This window comes from Dasypus novemcinctus, chromosome 18 (genome assembly GCF_030445035.2).
Source record: "Dasypus novemcinctus isolate mDasNov1 chromosome 18, mDasNov1.1.hap2, whole genome shotgun sequence".
Lineage (NCBI taxonomy): Eukaryota > Metazoa > Chordata > Mammalia > Cingulata > Dasypodidae > Dasypus > Dasypus novemcinctus.
In genome coordinates this window covers 23,907,502-23,922,804 of record NC_080690.1, presented here as the reverse complement: position 1 = coordinate 23,922,804, position 15,303 = coordinate 23,907,502, and the positions used below count along the sequence as shown (strand labels likewise).

The following is a 15,303-nucleotide window of genomic DNA, read 5'->3' as shown; positions in this document are numbered from 1 at the left end:
GTCAGTGTGTCAAAAAAGAAATTGCAAGAAAAATTAGTAGATATCTTAAGACAAATGAAAACATAACTTATCTACACTTATGGATACAGTGAAAACAGTGTGATGAGAGGAAAATTTATAGCCTTAAATGCCTATCTTAAAAAAGAAGAAAAAAAGAAAAGCAAGAAGAAGAAAGAGCTAAAATCAAAGACCTAACTGAACAACTGGAGAAACTTGAGGAAGAACAGCAAACCAATCCCAAAGCAAGCAGAAAATAATAATAATAAAGATTAGAGCAGAAATAAATGAAATTGAGGACCGAAAAAAAAAAAATTAGAGAATATCAACAAAACCAAATGCTGGTTCTTTGAGAAGAGCAATAAAATCAACAAACCCTGGGAAATGGACTTGGCCCAATGGATAGGGCATCTGCCTACCACATGAGAGGTCCGCAGTTCAAATCCCAGGCCTCTTTGACCCGTGTGGAGCTGGCCCATGCAGTGCTGATGCACACGAGGAGTGCCCTGCCGCGCAGGGGTATCCCCAGCACAGGGGTGTCCCCCACGCAAGGGAGCCCCATGTGTAGGGAGTGCGCTCCTTAAGGAGAGCCACCCAGCCCGAAAGAAAGTGCAGCCTGCCCAAGAATGGTGCCGCACACACAGAGAGCTGACACAACAAGATGACGCAACAAAAAGAAACACAGATTCTGGGTGCCGCTGATAAGGTTAGAAGTGGCCACAGAAGAATACACAGCGAATGGACCCAGAGAGCAGACAACTGGGGGGGAAGGGGAGAGAAATTAATAAAATAAAATAAAAAATCTTAAAAAAAAAAAACTCTTAGCAAGACTAACAAATAAAAAGAGGGAGAAGATGCAAATAAATAAAATAAGGAGTGAAAAGGGGGACATTACGTTTGATCCCACAGAAATAAAAAGAATTAGAATATTATGAGAAACTGTATACCAACAAATTAGACAACCTAGATGAAATGGACAAATTCCTAGAAATGCACAAACAACCTTACACTGACTTTACAAGAAATAGAGGAACTCAACAAATCAATCACAAATAAAGTGGTTGAATCAGTCATCAAAAATCTTCCAACAAAGAAAAGTCCAGGACCAGTTGGCTTTACAGATGAATTCTACCAAACATTTCAAGAAGAATTAATACCAATCCTGTTTAAACGTTTCCAAAAAATTGAAAATGAGGGAAAATTACCCAACACATTTTATGAAGTTAACATCACCCTAATAACAAAGCCAAATAATGAACAGAAAATTACAGACCAAGCTCTCTAACAGACATAGATGCAAAAATTCTCAACAAAATACTTGCAAATCAAATCCAACAGCATATTAAAAGAATTATAGGGAAGCGGACTTGGCCCAGTAGGTAGGGCTTCCATCTACCACATGGGAGGTCCGCGGTTCAAACCCCCGGCCTTCTTGACCCGTGTGGAGCTGGCCCATGCCCAGTGCTGATGCGTGCAAGGAGTGCCATGCCACTCAGGGGTGCCCCCCACGTAGGGGAGCCCCACAGGCAAGGAGTGCGCCCCGTAAGGAGAGCTGCCCAGTGCGAAAGAAAGTGCAGCCTGCCCAGGAATGGCACCGCACACACGGAGAGTTGAGGCAGCAAGATGACGCAACAAAAAGGGACAGATTCCTGTGCCACTGACAACAACAGAAGCAGACAAAAAGAACACACAGCAAGTGGACACAGAGAACAGACAACTGGGATGGGGGGGGCGGGGGGAAGGGGAAAGAAATAAAAAAATAAATCTTTAAAAAAAAAAAAAGAGTTATACACCACAATCAAATGGGTTTTATCCCAAGCATGTAAGGATAGTTCAACATAAGAAAATCAATTAATGTAACACACCTAATAACAAACTGAAGGGAAAAAAAACATATAATCACCTCAATTGATGAAGAAAAGGCATTTGACAAAATCCAACATCCTTTCTTGATAAAAACACTTCAAAAGATAAGTATAGAAGGAAAGTTCCTCAACACAGTAAAGGGCACATATGAAAATTCCCACAGTCAACACTGCACTCATTGGGGAGAGGTTGAAAGCTTCACCTGTAAGATCAGGAACAAGACAAGGATGCCCACTGTCACCACTCTTATTCATCATTGTGTTAGAAGTTCTAGCTAGAGCAATTAGGCAAGAGAAAGAAATAAACAGCATCCAAATTGGAAAAGACATTTAGAATATCCCGAAATAACTACAACAAGCTATTAGAGCTAATAAATGAGTTAAGCAAAGTGGCAAGATACAAGATCAACACAAAAAAAAAATCATTAGTGTTGCTACACACTAGTAATGAGAACCTGAGGAGGAAACCAAGGGGGAAAAATCCATTTACAATAGCAACAAAAAGATTCAATTATCTAGGAATTAATTTAACCAGAAATGTAAAGGATCTGTATTCAGAAAACTACAAAACTGCCAAAAGAAATCAAAGAAGACCTAAACAAATGGAAGGGCATTCCATATTCATGAATTGGAAGACTATACATCATGAAGATGTCAATTCTAACCACAGTGATTTATAGATTCAATGCAATACCAATCAAAATTCCAACAACCTGCTTTTCAGAAATAGAAAAGTAAATTACCAAATTTATTTGGAAGGGAAAGTGATCTCAAATAGCCAAAAAAAAAAATCCTAAAAATGAAGAGTGAAATGTATTGTAAAGCTACAGTGGTCAAAACAGCATGGTTTTGGCATAAAGATAGGCACATTGATAAATGGAATCAAATTGAGAGTTCAAAAATAAATCCTCACCTCTACGGTCAACTGATTTTTGAAAAGCCTACCAAGCCCACTTTTCTGGGACAGAACAGTCTCTTTAATAAATGGTGCTTGAAGAACTGGATATCCATAACCAAAAGAATGGAAGAGGACCCCATCTCACTCCCTATATACAAATCAACTCAAAATGGATCAAAGACCTTAGCATAAAGCCAGGACCATAAAACTCCTAGAAGATAATGTAGGGAAACATCTATAAGAACGTGTAGTAGGTGGGAGTCTCTTAAACCTTATACCCAAAGCACAAGCAACAAAAGGAAAATAAATAAATGGGATTACCTCAAAATTAAATACTTCTGCACCTCAAAGTATCTTGTGAAGAAATTAAAAAGGCAGTTTGCTCAATGGGAGAAAATATTTGGAAATCACACATCCTACAAGGGTCTAATATCCATGTTATATAAAGAGATCCTAAAATTCAACAATGCAAAGACAAATGACCCAATTAAAAAATGGGCAAAAGACCCAAATAGACATTTTTCTAAAGAAGAAATACATATATCAAAAAAACACATGAGAAAAAATGTTCCACATCACTGGCTATTAGGGAAATGCAAATCAAATCTACAATGAAATATCATTTCATATCTACTAGAATAGCCACTATTGACAAAATAGAAAACTATAAGTGTTGGAGAAGATGTGGAGAGTTAGGAATGCTTATTCACTGTTGATGGGAATGTAGAATGGTACAGCTACTATACAAGTCTGTTTTGCAGTTCCTAAAGAAGTTAGATATAGATATACCATGTGACCTGGCGATACCACTACTAGGTATATACCCAGAAGAACTGAGAGCAGTGACATGAACAGAATTTCACACTGATGGTTCATAGCGATATTATTCACACTTGCTAAAAGATAGAACAACCCAGTTGGCCCATCAACTGACAAAACAGATAAACTGTGGTGTATACACACGGTGGAATATTATGCAGCTGTAAGATGAAATGAAGTCATGAAGCACCTGACTACATGGATGAGCCTGGAGGACATTATGTTGAGTGAAGCAAGCCAGCCACAAAAGGACAAATATTTTATGATTTCACTATTATGAATTAAATATAATGAGGAAAGCCAAGGAGCTAGGTAAAAGGTTGTTTGTAAGTGTTTGGAAATGAATAGAAATGGTGAAAGCACATCAAAGGATTTGTAATTAATCGCACTAACATGTGGGTATGAGAGAAGTTTGTTTTTTGCTGATTTTCTTTTCTTTTTTTTTTTTTTTTCCTGGAGTAATGAAAATGCTCTAATATGGGTTGAAGTGATGAATGCACAACTCTGTGTTTATACCAAAAGCCAAAGATTGTACACTTTAGATAAATTATATGGTTTATGAACAAAAAAAAATAGGGTAGGTTGGGAGAAAATACCCCAAATGTAAGACATGGACTATAGGTAATAGTAATATATATTTTTTAAATATTTTATTTATTTAGTCCATCTGTCATTCTCCCTGCCCCTAGTTGTCTGCTCTCTGTGTCCATTCACTGTGTGTTCTTCTGTGTCTGCTTGTATTCTCATTAGGCGGCTCTAGGAATCAATCCTGGGACCTTCCAGAGTGGGAGAGAGGTGATCATTCTTTTATGCCACCTCAGCTCCCTGTTCTTCTACATCTCTTATTGCCTCTCCTCTGTGTCTCTTGTTGCATCATTTTGCTGCACCAGTTCTCTGCGTCGGCCGGCACTCCTGCATGGGGCGGCACTCTCATGTGGGCCAGCACTCCACGTGAGCCAGCTTGCCACTCGGGTCAGCTTGCCTTCACCAGGAGGCCCTGGGCATCAAACCCTGGACCCCCCTATATGGTAGATGGGAGCCCAACTGCTTGAGCCACCTCCATTTCCCAAGAGTAATATTTTAACAATGCTTTCTCTTAATTTGTTCCAAATGTTTCACAACCATGCATGATGCACGTATGCACAGCCCTGTATGACGTTATGCATATTTGTTTTGTAAATTCAACTTTTACAATGCACTTATTGTTTATGTATATTCGTGGATGAATGACATACTTCAATAAATTGTTAAAAAAAAAAAAAAAAAAAAGAAGAAGAAGAAGAACTGCAAATCCTCCAAACACATGAATGGGTGTTAAGGAGCAAGAATTGTGAATTAAGAGATGGCTCAATGGGGTAGAACCACAGTGCTGGCACGGATGCACATGAGTTTGGTTTTAACTTTAGCTACTATTTATTTGACCACGTTGTAAATGTTTTTTAATTCAGGCCTGAAAACAACTCTGAGTGATGGGTACCAGTGTGCCCATTGTACAGACAAGGAAATCTAGGCTCACTGCGGTAAAGTCTCACCCGGAGTCACACAGCAAGAAAGCCATGGCTCTGAGATCCTATAGACCAAAGAGCCTGCGACCATGGCAGCCTCTCCGCGCTGTGTGAGCGTGTGTGGGACATGGGGAGGAGGGAAGCTGCTCTCCCCATGCCCACCCAAGACCCCACTCCAAACTTTAATTTAGTTCATGTCACTTTCCCTCATGCTTAGAAAAAATCCTCTCCCAATTGTCTCACAAGGCTCTGCACAACCTGTGTTAGTTTCCTGTGGCTGCTGTAACAAATTAGCACAAAATAGGTGGCTCCAAAAAGCACACATTTATTCTCTGACAGTTCTGGAGGTCAGAGGTCCGATGGAGTGTCCGTGAGCTAAAGGCAAGATCTCGGCAGTGCTGCTTCCTTCTGAAGGCTCCAGGGGAAGAGCCATCCTTGCCATTTCCAGCTTTGAGTGGCCACCCACATTCCCCGGCTTGTGGCCCCGCATCACTCGCATGTCATTTTTTCTGACTCTGACCCTCCTGGCTCCCTCTTATGAGGATCCCTATGATTATACTGGATCCATCCAGATCAGTCGCTATAATCTCCCCATCTCAAGAGCCTTAGCTTATTCCTATCTGCTAAGTCTCTTTTTCTGGGTAAAGGAACCTCTTCACGGGTTCTGGAGATGAGGATGTGAGCATCTTAGGGGCCATCTTGCTGCCCACCACACCGACGCGGCCGCCTCTTCTTGCACCTCGCTCTCTCTTGCTCATTCTTTGGTTCTTCGAACACGCTAGCCATTTTCCCACCTTGTGGCCTTTGCAGCTGCTGTTCCATGCCCCTGGAATGTCCTTCCTTTCCCCGGGCTTCCGAGGGCCGGCCCTTCATGTCGCTCAGATGTTAGATTGTCATGTCTCAGGGGGGCCTGCCCTGGCCTCGTGGCTCAGCCAGCTGCACCCCACCCGTCCCTGCCACAGCCCCCGTTTGCTTCCGGAGCACCTCTGACCACCAGCTGAGGGTTTCCCCATTTACTCCTTTTCCTGTTGTCCCCACGACAGGGTGCACTCCTCGAGGCAGGTCCTGCCTGTCTCCTTCACTGTTGTACTCCAGTGCCTAGCCCGGAACCTGGCATACAGTAGGCGCTCAATAACCATCAGCTGAGTGGGATCCCTCCCTGGCTGCCCCAGAGGCCTAAGAACTCTCCCTCTCTGTCCCTCGGTTTCACTTCTGTTCGCTCTTCATTTTCTTTCTTGGAGTCACTTCTCACTCGAGAGAGGAAGAGAGAGCCCAGACTTGCGTTGCCTTTCTGGGCAGAGAAGGAAATGACACACAGGGCCTGGACCCAGCAAGGGTGGGGCAAAGGTTACGTCTGCCACCTTCCCCAAAGCACAGCCAGCTTCCTGGCCGAGGCCCCCCGCCCCCCACTCCCTTCTTCAAGCCTGGGTTCCCCTCCTGCCTGGAACTCTGACCCTCTCCACATCCCACCTCAAAGCGCACCAGGTGCCTTCCAGCTCCACCCCTTCGTTTATGGCCAAGGAAACTGAGGCCCAGAAGAGCCCCCGACATTCTGGGGACTTGTGCTTGTGCCTCTGCCTCGCCCCTCCCCTGGGAACCCAGTTCCTCCTGGGCAGGAGGAAGACCAGAGGGTGGGGGCCCTGGAGACTAAGGTCAGCGGGCCTGGGGGCCAGGCTAGCCCAGCACAGGCGCCCACGGCCCTCTCTGAGGCCAGGCTGGCGCCAGTGGCTCAGAGGAAATGTTACTAGAGGTTAGAGACTTCCCCCTCAGCCTCCTTGGGGGGGGCCTCCCCATCCAACCCCAGGGACCCTTGCCCAGACTCAAGCCACCCACCCGCCTTCTTCCCCTGCACCATCCCAGGAGCCACAGGTCAGTGACACAGGGGCCCCGATGGATAGCCTGACGGAGTCATGGCCGAGAGGACACAGTGATGTTAAGACCACAGTCTCCACCCTCTGTGGGGAAGTGGGGAAAATCCCTGCTCTTGAAACGCAGGTTGAAGCTGGCCCTGGTCTCTGGGTGACTCCAGACCCTGGCCCAGTGTGATCCCCAGTCCACGGGGCTGGCCCCAAAAGCCTGTGACCTATGCAGTCACACAAGGCCCTGCCCTTGGAAGAGTCCCGCGCACTTGACATCAGCGCTCCGCTGCCTCTGTCTTGAAAATCTTAATGATTTGTCAGTAAAAGGCCCGCGTTTTTATTTTGCCCTGAGCCCCACCGGTTTTCAAGCCTCTCCTAAGAGCTGGCTTCTCAACACGGCAGCCTCCACCGCTCCTCTGGTGAGTTCTGGGTGCTGCCCGACCCTCTGGGTTAAGACATTTGGCTTTTTCTAAGAGCTTTTTGGAGCCAGCATCAAATACAATCTGCCACAGGGGCTTTCAGACTGCTGGGGGCGGGGGGAGGGCATTTTTGTTCAGAGGGAACCAGTACGACGCCTTTAAATTCCACCCCATGTCAGCTGCAGGGGCGAGGGAGGGCAGTAAAAGAGACCATGAGCTTTGGGGCCAGAGAGACTCAGTTCCAATGCTCCATACAGACTGGGTGATCTCAGGAATGTCCTAAAACCTCTGTTCCTCAGCTCATATTTATCATGAGGGGTACAGTTGTCCCTGCCCAAGGCCTAATAGAGGATTTAACGAGATAAGTGCTTAGCAAAGTGTCTGGCAGATAAGGAACACTCAGTAAGCATTAGCTATTGGAGTCAAATGCCTGCACTCTGTTCTCGGACCCACACTTACCCCCATGTGAGCTGAACTGCTTTGTGCCTCAGTTGACTCAACTTTGGGAGCCACCAGAAGCCTCAGCAGCATCCCTTCACCGAGGAAACCTTCGCTTCAGCCCCTCGATAGCTAGGCCCCTCCTTTGAGCTCCATCTCACCTGCACTTGCTTCCATCCCAGCACATGAGACAACTGAGTAGGAATTGTTTCTATTTCTGTCTCCCCTCCCACCACATCTGCCCCCCCCCCCCCCGTCCACTCCAGGCTGGAGACCCCTTAGGGGCGAGAACAGGGACTGGTTCTGCTGGTATCAGCAGAGTCAAGGACGAAGGAGTGAACAGACGAAGGCAATTCCCTTCTCCTTGGAGCTGACCACATTCTGGGACAGTGTGACTACCATCCTCTGAATGTGTGTCCGCTCTTTCCCCAGATCTGTCCTTCCTGAGAAGATGCAGATGCTCAAGATGCTGGGTGCCTGCGTGGGTCTGATGGCAGCAGTCACAGCAGTAACGGTGGCTAACGCTGCCCAGTTAGACACCCCCAGCGGGCTGCCTGCCCACCAGCGCCAGAAGAGAGACTGGATTTGGAACCAGATGCACATTGATGAAGAGAAGAACACCTCACTCCCCCATTACGTGGGCAAGGTAAGCAGGCCCCCGGGCAGGAGAGACCATCAGCCGCTGGCCCATAATAAGAGTGAAGGTGGTGGTGGCGGCAGCTATAAGGATAGTGACGGGTACTACGGTGGTTGTAGGAGTGGAGATGATAGTGGTGAGGGGCTGGTAATAATGGCAAGGAGGAAGTGATAGATGTGATCCTGGTAGAGGTGGTGATGGGGGCGAGGTGATACTGAAGGGAAAGGTGGTGGTGAAAGTGATCATGGAGGTGACTGTGTCAGTGGCGATGGGGGTACTGGTGGTGGTGATGGTGATGGTGGTGGCAGTGATGGTGGTAACAGAGAAGAGGAAGGTGATGGTGATGGTGGCAAAGGTGACCACGGAGGTGACAGCGGCAGTGGTGATGGTAGCAGTGATGGTTGTGTAGTGGAGGTGATGGTGAACACTCTGGTTGACTTTCTCCCAGTCCTTGGTTGGTTGACTAATCATCACTGGAAGGACATTCATGCCAGGCTCCAGCCTGGTCGGGGCATTCAGGACTTGGGGCAGAGCTAGCCAAGGCTGCCATTAGCTCTTCCCACCCTGAGCAGTTGGGGAAGGCCCTACACAGTACAGGTTTAGCAGTCTTCTGTAAAACTGTGCTAGTGACTAAAGAAAATCATCCAGCCATAGCTTTCCAACCCTTGATCTAGAATTCTGAACTGCCACAAAAACCTCTTTCTCTGAGACCATCTCTTCACAATTCCCCAGAGTCCAAGAGGCCCATAATGAGGTGGCTGACCCAAGCCTTAGGGCAGTGCCTAAGGCCCGAATTCTTTTTCATCCCCTTTTAAAACTCATCCATCTGTATCAGTTTGATATAGTTATGAATTCCAAAAATAGATATGGATTATGTTTGTAAACTGTTCTGTACCTGGGCATGATTCAGTTATGGTTAGGGATTTGATTGGGCCACATCAGTAAGGTGTTGAGTCCCCATCCCTTGATGGGTGGGGAACTCACTGATAAAAGGCATTGCAATGAACAGAGTAGAGGGTTTTTGACGTTGGAGTTTTGATGTTGGAGTGTTTGATGCTGAAGCCTTAAGCTGGAGCCCCAGGAAGTAAGCTCACAGAGGAAAGAGAAGCAAGCCCCACGAAGAGAGAAACCCTGAGCCCAAGCAAGCCCTAGGAATAGAGAAATCCTGAAACTAGAGAGAAGCAAGACCCTGGAAGGAAGGAACCCAGGAAGCCTGAACCCTCACAGACATAGCAGCCATCTTGCTCCAACACATGAAAATAGACTTTGGTGAGGGAAGTAATTTATGCTTTATGGCCTGGTATCTGTAAGCTCCCACCCCAAATAAATACCTTTATGAAAGCCAACAGATTCTGGTATTTTGTATCAGCACCCCTTTGGCTGACTAATACACCATCCCAAGCCCACCTTCCTAGAGCTTGGAGCTAACCTGAGTGACTCTTGTTATTGATGTCAAAACCACCATTCTAATTCCAAGGAATGGCCCTTGTGGTGGAATTTCATGTACAATAACAGATAGAAGGAATAGGTGTTTTGAGAGTTTTCAATGAAAAGGAAAGTTTCTTTCAAATGAATTAAAATCTCTCCACACTGTGGAGAACCAGAAAAATGGTGGCGGAGTAAGAAGCTCCTAGAGTTAGCTCAGTTAGCAAACACCCAGAGCTCTCTGGAGCTAGCTGAAGCACCTGTTTGGGGGCTCCAGGAGACCAGAAGAGCATCCTGCAACGTCTTTAAAGGAGTGGAAGGAGGAGACTGCCCATCTGCAGAGAAGACTCATGAGTAGAGCACTCCACGCCGCGGAGGCTGGTGCCCATCCTCCACTAGAGGCACAAGCCACCTCGGGAGCTGTTCCATCACTGGAATCGAAAGCTCCACTTCCCCAAAACAGGGGAGGAAGAGACAGTTGGGCACCAATTTCAGCTATTGATAAGGAAACTCAGTGGGCTACAGTATAATCCTATAAACAGCTAAGGCTTGAGCCTGTCCAAGTCAGAAAGAGGCTGGGAGCCGCCATCTTAACTCCGCACCTGGCACGAGGGGAAGCGGCGCGGACTGAAAATCCCAGTGCTGGTGGGGACCGGCGTCTTCCCATGAGATCATATTGCAGCTCTAGCCTAGGCCCCAGTGCCACCTCCAGCAGGGAGGAATTGCAGGGCCCTGCACCAGCCTCTCCGGGAAATTACCAGCCAAACAGCGGAGGCAGGGGACTATCCTACTCAGCCAGCACAAGCCGCCCCAGGAGATGCTCTGTGAGGGGAATTGGAAGCTCCATTTCCCAAAAACAGAGAAGAAGGAGACAGTTGGCTGCCGATTTCGGCTACTGATTGGTAGACTTGGCTGGCTAGGAGATAACCCTGGGAACAGGGGGTTGTGAACCAGCCCAAGTCAGAAAGAGGTCAGTAGCTGCCTTTCTGACTCTGCGCACAGCCTGAGGGGAAGCCAGGCTGACTGAAAGTCTCAGAGTCGGCAGGAACCAGTTTCGTTCATGCAGATCAGCCTGCAGCCCTAGCCTAGGCTTCAGCCTGACTTCTGGCGGGGAGGAGGCTGAGGAGCCCTGCACCAGCCTATACGGACAACTGCAGGTACCTTTGGCTGGCATAGACTGCAAATCAGAAGTCTACCAGGGCAACTGCGGTCACCTTGGACCCACACTGCATAGATTGCTGCCCACACCTGCAGCCCCATCCCTGCCCCAGGCAGGGGAGAAAGGGATGTGAAGCTTCACCAGTCTCTCTGGGCAACTACAGTCTAGGCCTGCACGTGGATTATTCCACACAGCTGTGACTCTTTCCCTACCCCTGGCAAAGGAGAAAGTTGGAAGAAGCTTCATTGGTCCCTGGTGCAATGAGGGCAGCTTGAGCCTCCACAGCTTACAGCACCAACTACTTGACTCCTACTGCACAATCAGCAAGGGAGAAATGATAGGAAGCCCTAAACTAAAGAGAAAAACTGCACCCAGAATAAATACTCTAGTAAGCCAGATGTGAAGACACCAACAAAAACTTACAATCCACACCAAGGAACAGGAAGCGATGGCCCAGTTAAAGGAACAAGATAAGCCTCCAGATGACATAAAGGAATTGAAACAACTAATTATAGATGTTCAAAAAAATCTCCTTAATAAATTCAATGAGATGGTTGAAGAGATTAAGGATTTTAAGAAGACATTGAATGAGCACAAAGAAGAATTTGAAAGCATACATAGAAAAATAGCAGATCTTATGGGAATGAAAGGTGCAATCAATGAAATTAAAATAACATTGGAATCATATAAGAGCAGATTTGAGGAGGCAGATGAAAGGATTGGTGGGCTTGAAGAAATGGCCTCTGAAAGTGAATATACAAGAGAACAGATGAAGAAAAGAATGAAAAAAGTTGAACAAGGTCTCAGGGACCTAGATGACAGCAAAAGACATGCAAACATACATACGTGTCATGGGTGTCCCAGAAGAAGAGAAGGGAAAAGGGGCAGAAGGAATATTTGAACAAATAATGATAGAAAATTTCCCAACCCTATTGAAGGACATAGATATCCCTGCCCAAGAAGCACAACGTACTCCCGTCTGAGAAAATCCAAATAGACCAACTCCAAGACACATACTCATCAGAATGTCAAAGGCCAAAGACAAAGAGAATTCTAAGAGCAGCAAGAGAAAAGCAATGCATAACATATAAGGGATATGCAATAAGATTAAGTGCTGATTTCTCACCAGAAACCATGGAGGCAAGAAGACTGTAGTCTGATATATTTAAGAAACTGCAAGAGAAAAACTTCCAGCCAAGAATCTTATATCCAGCAAGACTGTCTTTCAAAAATGAGGGTGAGAACAGAATATTCACAGATAAACAGAAACTGAGAGAATTTCTAAGCAAGAGACCAGAATTTCAGGAAATACTAAAGGGTGTGCTAGAGCCTGAAAATAAAAGACAGGAGAGAGAGGCCTGGAAGAGAGTCTAGAAATGAAGATCATATCAATAAAAGTAATTAAAAGTGTCAAAAGAGTGGTGAAAATAAAATATGATAGATAAAACTCAAATAGTCAGGAATAAACTTAACCAATGATATAAAGCACTTGTATTCAGAAAATTGCAACTCAATGTTAAACAAATCAAAAAGCCCTAAATAACTGGAAGAACATTCCATGCTCATGGATTGGAAGACTAAATATCATTAAGATGTCAATTCTACTCAAATTGATATACAGATTTAATGCAATACTGACAAAAATTCCACCAGCGTTAAAGAAAAAAATTGAAAACATGATCATTAAATTTATTTGGAAGGGTAAGGTGTTCTGAATAGCCTGAAATATCATAAAAAAGAAAAAGTGAACCCTCGTCTCCTGACTTCAAATCATAATACCTACCTATAGTGGTAAAAACAACATGGTACTGGCCTAAAGACAGACACAATAGACTAATGGAACCAAATTTATGGTTCAGAAACAGACCCTCACAGGTGTGGTCAAGTGATTTTTTTACTAACCTATCAAACTCACACAGCTTGGGCAGAACAATCCATTCAACAAATGGTACTGAAAAAAATTGGACATCCATAGCCGAAAGAAGGAATGAGGACCCCTATCTCACACCTTTTCCAAAAATTAACTCAAAATGGATCAAAAAGCTAAAAATAAAAGCAAGAACCATAAAACTTCTAGAAGAAATTATTGGAAAATATCTTCAAGACTTGGTGGTAGGTGGTGGATTCTTAAAGGAGATAGGAGAAGGACTGAGTGGACTACTGATGTTTAATGTATGTAGAAGTTTTAATTAGCTTTCTTGTAAAATTGTGGAAATGTTTAGAGTGGATGGTCACACACAGTGAGTAACAGCTAGTTTATAAATGGGGATGTGACTAAAAAGGGTAGTCTAGTTATGCAAATGCCAATTGATAGAATGCTTGAGAATAATCTAGGAACTGGATAGCACAGTTAACCAAGAGGTGGGTGAGAATTGTGGTTGATGGTACAGATGCAAGAGTGTCCTTTGTTAGCTAGAACAAATGTATATCACTACTGCAGGGTGATGGGAATGTGGAGAAGCATGGGAAAAATAAAACTGGAGTGACCTATGGACTGTGGTTAGTAGTAATAATATAATATTCTTGCATCTATGCAAAAGATGTACTGTGTGGATACTGAGGCAGTATCGAAAATGTGAGCCAAATGTGCACTATGGACATAGCAAGATGATATTACTTTATCTATAGCAAATGACACACCACATTGTGGTGTGTTGATGGAGGGATGTTTTTTGGGAATTCTGCACATGTGCATGATTGTTTTATAAGTTTACAACTGTCATAAAAAACATATTTAAAAAATAATAATAAGGTGAGTTGGGGGAAAAACACACCAAATGTAAGATAAGGACTATGATTAGTAGTAAGATTTTGACAGTGTTCTTTCATAGTTTGTAACAAATGTCTCATGACAATGCAAGGTGTTGGTGGAGGATTGATGTATGGGACCCCTGTATGATATTAAGCATGTTTGCTTTGTAAGTTCACAACTTTTACTATACACTTAATTGTTTATGTATGTTCACATATAAATGATAAAAAGATAATAACAATCGGATTGGTTAAGGGAAAACTACTTTGTTTAGTAGTAATATTTTGACAATGCTCTTTAATCATTATTTTAAAAAGTTTAAAAACAATGCAAGTTATTGGTGGTAGGGTGCAATGTTTTATATGTTTGTTTCATGTTATGTATGTTTGGTTTGTAAGTTCACAACTATTACACACTTACTGTTTATGTATGTTTATGTATGAGTGATATATTTCAATAAATTTTTTAAAAATCCACACTGGCTTCTTGAAATCTAAACATGGGCTACAAGAAAGAATGAATCAGGGAAACAGATTTGGCCCAATGGTTAGGGCATCCACCTACTACATGGGAGGTCCAGGGTTCAAACCCAGGGCCTCCTGGCCCATGTGGTAAGCTGGCCCATGCGTAGTGCTGATACACACAAGGAGTGCCGTGCACGCAGGGGTGTCCTGCATGTAGGGGAGCCCCACCTGCAAGGAATGTGCCCCGTAAGGAGAGCCGCTCAGAGCGAAAAAAAATGCAGGCTGCCCAGGACTAGCACCGCACACACGGAGAGCTGACGTAGCAAGAAGACGCAACAAAACAAGACACAAATTCCAGGCACCGCTCTCACAAGCGGACACAGAAGAACACACAGCCAATGGACACAGAGAGCAGACAACTGAGGGGTGGAGGGCAGGGAAGGGGAGAGAAATAGAAACTAAATCTAAAAAAAGAAAGAATGAATTGACGCGCTCGTGAGGGGAAGTGGAATGACAAGGACAAAAAAACAGATGTGGTCCCCCCACAGAGCTTGTGATCTACAGCAGAGGTCAGCACACTATGACCTACAGACCCAAGGTGGCCCACTGCTGGTTTGTATAAATGAAGTTTAATTGGTACACACCCATGCCCATTTATTCAAGAACTACTTAGGCCTGCTGTCATGCTAGAATGAGTTCAGGAGTGGCGACAGAGAATATATGGCCCGTAAAGCTAATAAAATATTTATACCTGACTGTAGCAGTTTGATATAATTGATGAATTCCAAAAAGAAATATTGGAGTATGCTTGTAATCTGATCCGTACCTGGGCATAACTGAGTGATGATTAGGGTGCTGCGTCTCCACCCCTTGGTGGGTGGGGACTCACAGATAAAAGGCATGGCAAAGGACAGAGTTGGAGCTTTTGTTGCGAGGTTTTCTGATGTTGGGAGTCTGATGCTAAAGACTTAAGTTGAAGCCCTGGGAAGTAAGCTCATAGAGGAAAGAGAAGCCAGCCCCAGGAAGAGAGGAACATTGAACCCAGAGAAAAGCAAGCCCCAAGAAC

General features: G+C 44.8%; 1 protein-coding gene across 1 annotated transcript in view; it reads left to right on the top strand.

Annotated features, from left to right (window-relative positions):
• Positions 1–15,303, top strand: part of CDH5 (cadherin 5) — a 44,924-nt gene that overhangs the window by 11,242 nt on the left and 18,379 nt on the right. Inside the window, exon 2 of the mRNA XM_004460914.5 lies at positions 8,233–8,446. Within this exon, the coding sequence (XP_004460971.2) occupies positions 8,252–8,446 (195 nt within the window). The 5' untranslated portion in view covers positions 8,233–8,251. The remainder of the gene's footprint in view (positions 1–8,232; positions 8,447–15,303) is intronic.